The 12,536-nt window shown below is 35.8% G+C and overlaps 1 protein-coding gene across 1 annotated transcript in view; it reads right to left on the bottom strand.

Moving 5' to 3' along the window:
• Nucleotides 1–12,536, bottom strand: part of PGR (progesterone receptor) — a 76,857-nt gene that overhangs the window by 30,341 nt on the left and 33,980 nt on the right. The window contains exon 3 of the mRNA XM_006775260.1: nt 699–1,004. Coding sequence (XP_006775323.1) covers nt 699–1,004 — 306 coding nt within the window. The remainder of the gene's footprint in view (nt 1–698; nt 1,005–12,536) is intronic.

The following is a 12,536-nucleotide window of genomic DNA, read 5'->3' as shown; positions in this document are numbered from 1 at the left end:
ACATATTTTGTTTCTCCATAGCACATAGTAGGGTCCTAGACAAATAGAACATAATCTAGGATCCTAACTACTTTGAGCTGCTGAAACACATATTATAACCTGCTTTTTACATTATAGGTAATTTACTGCACGGACTTTTATTTAACAACTAGTAGCCCTGCGCATGAATCTGTGCGCCAGTAGCTTGCTGCTGCCCTCCTGTAGCTCTCTGCCCGCTGTCCTCCGCCCCCCGCCTCCTCCCTCATAGCTTGCTGCCCTGCCCCCTCGTGTAGTTCTCCCCCACCTGCTTGTAGCTAGCTGTCCCACTCTCCTGCTGATCTGTGATCTAGTCGTTCTGAGGTTGGTCGTTATGTAACAACCATTTGCATATTACATCTTTATTATATAGGATTGACTAGTACAGTGATGGCGAACCTATGACACGTGTGTCAGAGGTGACAGGCGGACTCATTTTTTTGGTTGATTTTTCTTTGTTAAATGGCATTTAAATATATAAAATAAGTATCAAAAATGTAAGTCTTTGTTTTACTATGGTTGCAAATATCAAAAAATTTCTATATGTGACACGGCACCAGAGGTAAGTTAGGGTGTTTCAAAATGCTGACACGCCGAGCTCAAAAGGTTCGCCATCAACTGGACTAGTACAACCAACATAGTAACATTTTTGTTACTTGCTCCTATTTGCAAATGATTTTTACCTGGCAGTGCTTTAGACCACTTGACTACTGAAAGAAGTTGTCTCTCGGCTAGTTGATTAAGACTCGTCAGCAGAGCACTGGAGGTGTCAGGTTTGGAGTTGTCATGTCCTGCATAGACCACGTCTGGCTCAATGTTCATTAGCAGGTTGATTAGCGAGGGGACCAGCTGTAAGTCTTGACTTGGCGAAAAACTGATTCTCTGGCTTAGGGCTTGGCCTTCATTTGGAATGCCCACCGTCTGCGGGAGCGCGGCAGCATCCAGTGCCCTCATAACTCTGACTTTATTGAACTTCTTAAACTTTCGACCTACAGAGGAGGGAAAAAAAGTTAATGTAAGTAACATATCAATTGAATCTTCCAGCAGAGTATTATTTTTCTTAAGTCTTAGAATCATAGGTTTTAGCACCACTCTAATAAAATAAAATTGAGTAAGTAAAACTGGTACTTACTCAGACTGAGATTAAAGAATCAGTGATACCAGCCTTAATCGGGTTAGTGTGATATCCAGGAGGGAGTTATGGAGTTTTGCTGTCAGGAACATATGTGAAAAGACAAATGGGTTTTAGCAGAAACTAAGCTAAATATTGGTCAATATTCTGACAGGACTGCCTCCCAAAAGCTAATGCTACAGGCTAATTGAAACAGTCTTTCATAGATGTTGAATATTCTTTTGGGTTTTATTCTTTTAAAAATATGCATACAAAGCCTGGCCTGTGGTGCTCAATGGTTAGAGTGTCGTGAATTCGATTCCGGTTAAGGGCACGTACCAGGATTGTGAGTTCGTTTCCTGGCCCCGGGGCATGTGTGGGAGGCAACCAATTGATGTGTCTCTCTAACATCTATATTTCTCTCTCTCTCTCTCTGTCTCTCCCTCTTCTTCCCTCCCTTCCACTCTCTCTAAAACATCAATGAAAGAAATATCCTCGGGTGAGGATTAACAACAACAAGAAATATGCATATACATATGCAAACCTCACAAAATCTTGTATACAATCGTAAGTGGGTTTATAGATTCCTCTAAATGCCTTGAAGCCAATATAGAGATTATTGTGAGATCTAAGAACCCCAAATTAATCATCTCTTTTCTAAATTAGGGAGGAGAAAGTCTCAACCCCATGCTGATCAGGCCACATTCGTATTTCTAGACAATTTTTGGAAATTCTACTTTGATGAATTATGATGTGTTAGGAAGGAAAAAAGGTCCGATGGTGAGATGAGTAGAAAATTTGTGTCATGAAGAGTGGTTGAAGGGGACCAGGATGTTTAGCTGGGCTGAGGCTAATCCACAGATGCCTTGAGGTGAAATGAATTAGAGAAAGTCCTGGTGATCAGAGGACAGGCTGGATTTCAACCCCCACCTGCTCTATGCCAGGTATAGGTGCTTAACCGTATGAAGTAGCTGTGCTTGTTATCCAGGAAAAAAAGGATAAGAGAGGCTTGATGACCGTTTGCAACGATCTAAACAGAGGTTGCAAAATGATGGCTCTAATGCCTGATCTGGCCGATAGGTATATTTTGTTTGGCTCATACAATGTTTTTCAAAGTTATGAAAACATCTATGAATTGGTTCGATGGCAGTAATCTGTCAGTGCTGAATTGCAGCTGCTGCTTTTAAATAGCACATGGACACTCCAATAAGCCTTAGTTCCTACCACAAACTGGTAGTAAGTAGGCCATTGGCCAGTTTTCTTCAGTGTTACTACTCTACTCAATGATGTTACCTGCCTAGTCTCTCTAAGCATCTATTTGCCTTTGTGATTTCTGAGCTCGGGAGTCTCCATAAAGAAAAGGATAACACTTGCTATAAAGTTCCCAAGGATCTGAGTCAGAAATCAAGGAAGATACAACTAAATGGAATCATAACCGTAGGTGACAGGAGAGCAGATGCCAGTGTCAATAAATGAAAACGATTCAGACGGTTCACAGAGATCAGTTGGGCTCCCTGGGGAAGGAATGAATCACTAGAGGGAAGGGAAGTAACATTTGGAGAGTATGGGAATTTTAAGAGAAATAAAAAGCTGTTAGATCAAGGCAAATAAAAAGTGTAAATAACTATTTTTACTTTGTCCAGGTCCTCTACTATAAATGATTAATTATATCTAATAAATGTCTAGACAAAATTAGAAAAATACACAATTAAAGTAACATTCATGGAGTATTTATTATATGCTGGGAATTTTTTATTTATATCATTGTGCCTCGACAGTGTTGAAACGGTGTTAATAACTCTATTTGTAGATTGAGAAAATGAAGAGGGAGGAAGGTGGCAGGCCCAGTGTTAGAGTACAGAGCTGGGAGTTGCAGGAACAAGCTGCACGCTCATTTGGTGGGACTCCGGAAAAGGCCTATAGGCAAGATCACAGAGGCTGAACTAAACGTTTTTTAATGTTCTTCCAATCTTAAAGTACTATGATACACCAATTAAACAAAATGTAGCATTAAACACATATGACCATAACAAAGATACAGAAAGAGCATTTGCTAAAATCCAAAATTCGTTTAGAATAAAAAAAAAAGAATTCTGCGAGATGGGGATACAGGAAACCAAGCTCAACTTAATAAAGGCCAAAATATGACAAACCCATATTTGAGCTAACGCCATACTCAATGGTGAAAAGATGAAAGGTTTTTCTTTAAGATCAGGATCAAGACAACAATGTTGACTTTCACTACTTTTATTCAGCATAGCACTGGAAGTCTTAGGCACAGCAATCAGACAAGAAATAAAAGGCATCCAAATTAGGAAGGAAGAAGTAAAACTGTCATCATTTGCAGATGGCATGATTCTATATATAGAGAACCCTAAAGATTCTATGGAAAACACTATTAAAACTAATAAATGAATTCAGTAAGTAGCCAAATACAAGATTAATATTCATAAATTGGTTGCATTTTTATACACTAATAAAAAATTATCAGAAAGAGAAATTAAGAAAATAATCCCATTTACAGTTGCATCAAAAAGAATAAAAAATCTAGGAATAAATTTAAATTTACTCAGCAAACTATAAGACATAGAAGGAAGAAATCAAGGAAGACACTACTAAATGGAATCATAAGTATGCTCACAAATAGGAATAATTAACATTATTTAAATGTCATACTACCAAAGCAACCTATAAATTCAATGCAATTCCTATCAAAAAACCAAAGGCATTTTTCACAGAACTAGAACAAATCCTAAAATTTATATGGAACCACAAAAGACCCTGATAGCCAAAGCAATCTTGACAAAAAAGAATAAAGTTGGAGACATCATGCTACCTGATATCAAACTATACTACAAGGCTATAATAATCAAAACAGCATAATACTGTCATAAAAACAAACACATAGGTCAATGGAACAGAACAGAGAGCTCAGAAATAAACCCAGACCTCTATAATCAGTTAATCTGTGACAAAGGCTAGTATCTTCAATAAATGGTTTTGGAAAAACTAGCCATAAATCTTAATAATATCTTTTTCATTTTATTTTTTCCATCACCATTTATCCCCTCTATGACCACTTCCACCTCCACCCACCTAATCCCTCCCCCCAAATCATCACCCTATTGTCCATGACTTTTCTCTTTTTTCTTTCTTTTTTGCTCAACCCCTCAACACTCCGCCAATCCCCACAAGAGCTGTCTGTAATATCTTTTTGGATATGTTTCTTCAGACAAAGGAAACAAAATAAATAATAAACAAATGAGTCTACATTAAACGAAAAAAGTTTTTACACAATGAAGGAAATCAATAACAAAACAAAAAGACAACCTACTAATGGGAGAAAATATTTGGCAATGATATATCTGATTGGGGTTAATATCCAAAATATATAAGGAACTCATACAATTTAACAGCAAAAAAAACAAATAACCTGATTTAAAAAAAAATATGGGCAAAGGACCTGAACAGACATTTGTCCAAAGAGGACATACAGATGACCCACAGACATATAAAAGATGCTGCTGATCGATGTTTCTCTCTCATTGATGTTTCTAATTCTCTATCCCTTTCTCTTCCTCTCTGTAAAAAACCAATAAAATATATTTAAAAAAAACAAAGAAAAATTAAAATCTCGGATTTCTCTCCAGTTAGATTATATGCCTAAAGACAATGCTGTTGCATGTGGATTTGTGGGAAAGGGGCCCATGCGGCACATCTTCCACATTTTAACGGAATTTTAATGAATATTTGGGAGGCCAAGAGACATAGTATACACAGCAAAAATCTTACTCTCATCACTGTTTTCACCTTACTGCTCCTACCTCCCATCCTAAGCAACACAAATTCTCCTTTCTGCCTTTGGTGATCAAATTAACAACTTCAGCATGTTCTTGGGGTCATAGCTTTTATCCCAAACAGCTTACCAAAGCACTTCTAGAAATAAAAACAAATAAGACATTCTCCTCTAAGAGAAACAAAACATCAATTGAGTCATAGTTTCAATTATTTGGAAAATTTTTCTTCTATGTGGAAATACACACATTTTCTTTGATATTATGTTCCCATGGGAAACATTGTTTGGAAATATAAATATATACAATAACAATATTCAACAACTAATATGTTAGTTGATTTAATTTAACATAGTAAATGATTCTTTAAATTAATTGCAATTCTAAGATATATGCATTTACTTTGCACTGGTTCCTACAAATAATGAAAAAATTTTAGAAGATACAAGAATATGTTTTGCTTTAAAGTTAAACCTTTATTTTGCCAATGATACTGTTTGCATAAATGATGGCAAGACATAAAAGGTATTTTAAGCCACCACTTACTAAACCACAGTGCCAAGCACTGTGCTGTATACTTTAGGTGTATTATCCCTTTTAACCTTATAATAGCTGTCGTTATATGGTCTTAATAGAAAAGGAAGTAGAGATGTGTAAAAGTTAAGATATGTGTGTGAAGTCCTATGGCTATTAGTGGGAAAGTTGAAATCAAAACCCATTTGTTCTGACTTTATACCCTTACTGGTTATTATAATGCTATACCATCTCTGAAAGAGATGTTTTAATCTTTTTCTAATGTATTTATAACATTTAAATTAAAAAAAAACACATCACGCTTTTGTTGATTTTAAACAGAGAGAGAAAGAGAGGGAGAGGGAGAGAGAGAAACATCAATGTGAGAGAGAAGCATTGATCAGTTGCTTCCCATACGTGCCCCAACCAGGGATTGAACCTGCAACCTGGACTTGTGCCCTGTCTGGGAATTGAACCAACAACCCTTCAGTTCCCTGGACAACAACCAACTGAGCCACACTGGCCAGGGCAACATTTAAATTTTTAAAGTGGAGTTAATGTACTTGATTAAAATTGACCAAAAAATGTTTATAAACTTCTCCTACATGCAATGTACAAGATTAGGTAATTTATAAATCTCCTTCTCCAGAACACCTAAAAATTATGGGTAAAGCAGAAGCAACATCCTTTTAAATACATGTCTAAGCTCCTCAAAAGGTCATCAAAATACCCAGGAATCCAAAATGAAGAACAATTCTAACCCCTGACAAAGGGACATGAGAAGGTATCATGTCTATTTTATCCTTGACTCAATATGGAAAAGAAAGTCTTCTCTGATTATTCTTAAGTATAGGCCTCCATCATCCAGATGTGTAGTTTGAAATTATTCTACCAGCAAGCTATGGGAAACCTAAATTTAAAGTAAATATGAGAAATGGTCCTTCACTGATGAAATCCCTAAGGTGCCCGGAAAAATAAAATAAAAATTTTCTTTGGAGAGAAACACTCTCAATTAAGACCAGTAAGGTTTCAAAAAAAATATTAAACTTTGCCAAACTTAAGTTTAAGATCCAGAATTATCAAGGACACAATGAGTGAGAAGTAGCAGAAACAATAATCAGTGTGCTGGATTTGTTCATACTGACTTGTAAAAAGTTATTAAGTATTCAGAATTTTATATATATTTTTTTCCAGAAATTTTTAAAACCAGTTGTTAAACCATTGGTAACCTGAAATTTATATAAGAGAATATTTACACCACAATCATTGGGAAACCCTATAAATAAACAATGCCCTTTTTTTAAAATTTTATTTTATACCTACCACAACACCACAATGCCACACCTAGATCCTTAATTATGGGATTTTGGAATTACTGGATACAAATATTTGTAATAAGTATGTTTATAATTATTAAAGATGTATGATAAAGAATAAAAATAAGAAAGGGAATGGGTAATAAAAAGTAATAGACAAATTTATAAAAGAACCAAGTAGGATGTCTTTTAAAAATACCATCACTAGAGTGAACTGGAAGAAAGAACAGACTAAATTACACAGACAGGTAATATGGGTAATATTAAACAGGACAAAGAGATATGGAAGATAAATGGGCTAACCTAATACTGTCTCATAAATCTTCTGGAGGCAGAAAGAGGCAATGAAGGGAAACAATATTTGAAGACTACTGGGATGGTTTTGATCCTCCTGGTATCTATGAAAAATACAATCTCTGATTTAGAAAATCATGATTTCCAAGTAGAAATAAAACTAAATTTATAACCAGTTACATTTAGTAAAATTGGAGAACTAAGTCTAAAAGCATTTTACACAAATATAAGGAAAATATTGCCTTAAAAAAAAACAAGTATTAGATCTACAGGAGAGTTCTTAAAAAAAAAAAAAAAGATACAAGCCAGAAGATAGATATGGAGAAAAAAAGTCAATCTGAAATTTTATGATCAGCAAAATCATGATTAAAAAATTAGGTTGAAATAAAGGTATTTTCAGTGAAAAAAAATTGAGTTTATCATTAAAAAAAATATCCACAGAAGGAACTTATAAAACAAATTATTTTAAAAATAAGGAAATGAAATAAAGGGTTGAGATGAAAAAAACTGAGCAAACAAATATGTGAACATGTAGATAAAGCTATTACACTGAATAAAATCATAATGATTACTAATCAGAATAAGTGTTCTGAAATGAGTGCTGTTTACTTTGCCATGGCCTTTCTGCTGTTTATTTTTACTTCTGGAAAAATGTGTTTATGTTGGGTGACATAAGGTGTTGATGTGACCTGCTGTGTAGAGGCAAAGGGAAGATATTATGCTGGATATTAAAATGTAAGTTTTATGGCAGCCAGAAGGCTTTCTGGGAATCAGATGAGGAAACAGAGGGTAGAGATCAGCACGTAATTAAGGAATGGGGCAAATCCTTTGACATGAGGTTCATAATAAGAATCACTGCAGATGGGGTGGATTTACAGGCAATTATCCCAACATTAGCTGTCAGAAATTATGTCCAGTTGCATGTTATTACTTTGAATTAGCAGAAGAAAGATGTTGCTGGGATTAGTCCATTGGGACCATGCTCTGACAAACCCGATAGCAGTAGCTTTAAGCAACAAAGTAAGAATGAATATTCTAAAGAATAGCCCTCTTCCGGTTGTGTGGGGTGGCATTTAGGGTGGACAACCAGACAGTGACCAGAAGACATTGTTTGTCTGGCTGGAGGCTTCAATGCAGGGCCTGGGGAGCTGCAGTGTGAGGGGTACTGTCTCTGGGGGGTGCTGATTCAAAGGGATTGGGTAGAAAAGGAGTTCTTAATGAGAGGACGGTGAGAAATCTAAAGAAATCTAAAGAGGTAGGTGGCAGGCAACACTCACAGCAATTCCTGTATTAAAGAAAGAGCAGATAATTCAGTTTTTGTAGTAATTAAAGGCAGAAACTAACCTTGTACTCCCCCAAAATGGTACTGTTGAGTGTCCCAAATCAAGAGTTTTTGAATCCTTCAGAAAAGGAATTGAGGCTTTATTGGCTTCAAGTATAAGAGGAGAAAAAATACACAAAACTTTACTCTATACTAGTAACCTTACTTTGTAGCCCCAAAAGTTATTCTCTTTGCTAAGAGAATTGGGGGTGAATCTAGATGAAGGGGGGGGGAGGAAACTGGATTTCTAACATAACCTTTTACAATTGGAGGATAACGCTCTCTACCAAAATAAAATAAAATAAAATAAAATAAACAAACCTATAAAAATAGTCTCCAGCTTTTTTAAAAAAAATGTCAGCAAACATAACTATGCACTTAATCATTCCTTTATGTAGAAAGCTACTTATTTTTGAAAGAGCCAGTTACCTTTATGATAGTTTAGCATTTCTACCACAAATGCAAAACATAGAGCTGTATTCATTAAAAAAAAATGTGAGTCATTAACACAAAGAAAATGTTTTTAAAGGAAAGAAGTTAGAAGTGGGGCATTTAATTAGAAGATATATTGCCATCTTCCAGGGTGTAACTATCTTTCCTGCGCAAGTATTATACAGCCATAAACAAAATGCAAAAGTTCACTGTGACCTGGTGAAGGTAAGGGAAGTGATTCATTAAAAACAAGAATCATATGCAACTAAGAGGCCAAATAACTCAGACATAATTCTTATAATAAGAACGTAGCTGTTGAAGCCCATGAAGAGCAAACTACAAAATCTACATCAGGGGTCCTCAAACTATGGCCCGCGGGCCACATGCAAATACAAATACTGTATTTGTTCCCGTTTTTTTTTTTTTTTTACTTCAAAATAAGATATGTGCAGTGTGCATAGGAATTTGTTCATAGTTCCTTTTTTAAATTATAGTCCGGCCCTCCAACAATCTGAGGGACAGTGAACTGACCCTCTGTTTAAAAAGTTTGAGGACCCCTGATCTACATTGTGACATCAAAAAAACATTGTTATTTTGACCTCTGATATTCTACCATAGTTTTTTATTAAATCTTTAAAATGATTTTTAGTGTTTTCTCCTCTTTCATCTTTTGCTATTCAAACGATTTCTATATCAGAAATGAGAAATCTCAAGGAGGAGTGATAAACAGGAAGGGAGGAAAAGGGAGGGATGGGGGGAAGGAATGGGACCTGGGCTCCATTTTCAGTAGTAAGCAATTGTTATTTCAGAGAAATTCTTCTAATTATGGAAGAGTCCAACCATGAGAAACCCTGATGATCATTTCCAGAAAGGCTTTCATTCTCAGTAGACCACAAATCTAGCCCCACACACCCCACTCCAGAAATTTAGTACAGGACTACAATTAGAATCTAATCCTATGAACCGACTACCTTCTTCCTGGTTTACCAGAACTGGACTAGTCTTTTGCCACTGACTCTCCCAGGCAGAACAATAGCAGGACCATGGCATATCAGAGTGTTTTGCCAGCTTCTCTGTAATAAACCTCTGTGAAAATCTACTCATGAAATAAATGCCCCATATTTATATTTCTCAGTTTGTGATGCTGATCACAAGATAAAACTAGAATTGAATCCATGTCTCTTTCATATAAGCCTGAAATAGAGTAAGGGCTTTTATTTTTTTTATTGCAGATTTATCCCTTAAAAAATACTGCATTATATACTAGTCCTTATGAGCCATCTATATTTCAAATGCCCTAAATTATTTTCAGTGACCATATGTTGTTTGGAGAAGACAAGTTTACCTGAAATAACTTCTATCAGTGGTAGTTTGTAAAGTTTATACAGATTATCTGATGGGGAAAAAAAAGAGGCAAAGAAATTTGTTATATATCTAATCCTAGGGGTAAGAACTCGTGTTTTTATGTGTTAGATGCTATTGTGAATAATCCTTTTAAGCACTACTTTAAAAGAATAACTCAGAGAGTCTAGAAAAGACAATTTTGAAGAAATATAACTTAGGGAGAATTATAACCAGCTTTTAAGATGTATAAATTTATATTATTTCAGATAGTGTGGTAGTGTTGCAGGGGTATAAAATGGAGGAGAAGATTACAACAACTTCACTACACAACTCATATTCTGTAGCCCTAAAAGTTATAGAGAATAGAGAAACCATGAAGGGAAGCAAACATATATGGAAATTTGACATGTAACAGAGGTGGCACTACAATTTCCAATGGAATTTGTAATTAATGTATTGTTAGAAAAATACTACAATACTATTCATATGTTTAGTAAGAAAATAAGAAATTAAGCATCACAACATGTAATATAATTTGATAGTAGTGATTATGTCTCATTTACTTGTAAACAGACTTATGTTGGGGATAGAGATTAAACATTTTACTTAGATAGGAGTGCACTACCAAAATTTTAAGACCATTGTGTCAATAAATATATTGGCAACTGGTTATTCATATGGAAAATAAAATAAAGTTATATTCCTGACTCTCTACATCAAAAACAACAATACTTGTAGACAGGTTAAGGACATTGATGTGAAAAACTTAAGCCTTTAGATGATTTTTTTGTAGATTATCTGTATAATTTCAGGTAGAAAAGAATATAAAGGGAGACTATTGACATGTGTGATTATATAAAAATTAGAAAAAGACATCATAAGCAAGGTAAAAAGTCAAGACATACACTACATGTAACTCACAAAGAATCAGTATGTAGTATATAGTAAGTTGTATGAATCACACAACTCATGTTGCAGAAAAAGGACAACCCAGTTGAAAATAGCTAATGAATATGAACAACCAATTCATGGAAGAGGACATCCCTCTGGCAGTTGGACAGCCCTCTGGGACTGCTGGCTCCTAATTGCTTGCCTGCCTGCCTGATTGCCCCTAACCCCTCTGCCTGCCTGCCTGATCGCCCCTAACCTGCCTGCCTCCCTGATTGCTGGGGTCCGACCCCAGCAGGTCCAGGGGTCCCCAAAGGTGTGGACGGACTCGGCGAAGAAGGAATGACATGGAGACAGCGTTCAGTTGATCATCATAGCCGGGTTTTCTTGTCAGGGTCTCCAGCCAGGTTCTGTAGCTAGTTCTCTCGCTAGGTTCTCCAGCCAGGTTCGGTCGCCAGGTTCTCTAGCCGGGTTGCCCTACCTGCTTCTGCCTGCCTGATTGCCCCTACCCATTCTGCCTCCCTGCCTGATCACCCCTAACCACTGGCCTGCCTGCCTTATTACCCCTAACTGCTTGCCTGCCTGCCTGATCACCCCTAACTGCTCGCTTGCCTGCCTGATCACTCCTAACCGCCTATGCCTCCACCCCGCTGCTGCGGCTTCGTCTGGAAGGACATCTGGAAGATCGGTTGGCTGTCTGGTCTAATTAGCATATTATGCTTTTATTATATAGATAGTACTGTATTACCTAAAGATTCATACACATGAGTTACAAGAATGAAGATATCAAAGAGTAATTTAGTAAAGTGATCTGTGAGGGAGAAATGAATCTAATGGGTTCAGGAAAGAACACATCAGAAGCTTCAAAATGTTTGTAATATCTTATTCTTTATAAAATATAATAACAATTTTAAAAATATAAAAAAATCTGATATTAAAAATTGAGCGACAGAGACATCAGTGTTTATTTTAAAAAATATTTTTTGTGGGCTTAATATATTTTCTAATAATGTAGCAAATCGTTATATTATGGAGAATCAAAAATAGTACCTATTATAGGGCAAATATTAAAACTTTTATATTATGTGAATGGGTATTGTTGGCTTAGGTGAGATTTACATTAATTCAAAAAGTGCTACAAATCAAACATCTTAGACAAAATGATAAACTCTAAAGAATAATTAGCAGCTCTACTGAAGCAAGGGCCCTGCTGCCAACGGTTTGTAAAATTAGTTTGAATAAAATGTTCATGAAACGCAATACTTCTAAATCAATAGATCTTTATATTTGTGTCTAATGAAACTAATATATTAATATGTTAAATACTGTATAATTAAACATTTGACTATTTCATCTACATCCCCAGAAATTTAGGTATTCATTTTGGCCAGAACATGTTTGTATCTTTCAATGGGAAAAATGGGGGGTTGTCCTATGGTCCAATTAGCCTAGGAAAGTCTCAGTTTACATCTGTTATCCCAATTTTAATTATTGATAATGTTCCACCT

Source organism: Myotis davidii, unplaced genomic scaffold (genome assembly GCF_000327345.1).
Source record: "Myotis davidii unplaced genomic scaffold, ASM32734v1 scaffold8, whole genome shotgun sequence".
In the NCBI taxonomy this organism is placed as follows: domain Eukaryota; kingdom Metazoa; phylum Chordata; class Mammalia; order Chiroptera; family Vespertilionidae; genus Myotis; species Myotis davidii.
Note: the sequence above shows the minus strand (reverse complement) of the source record. Positions and strands in the feature narration are given on the sequence as shown.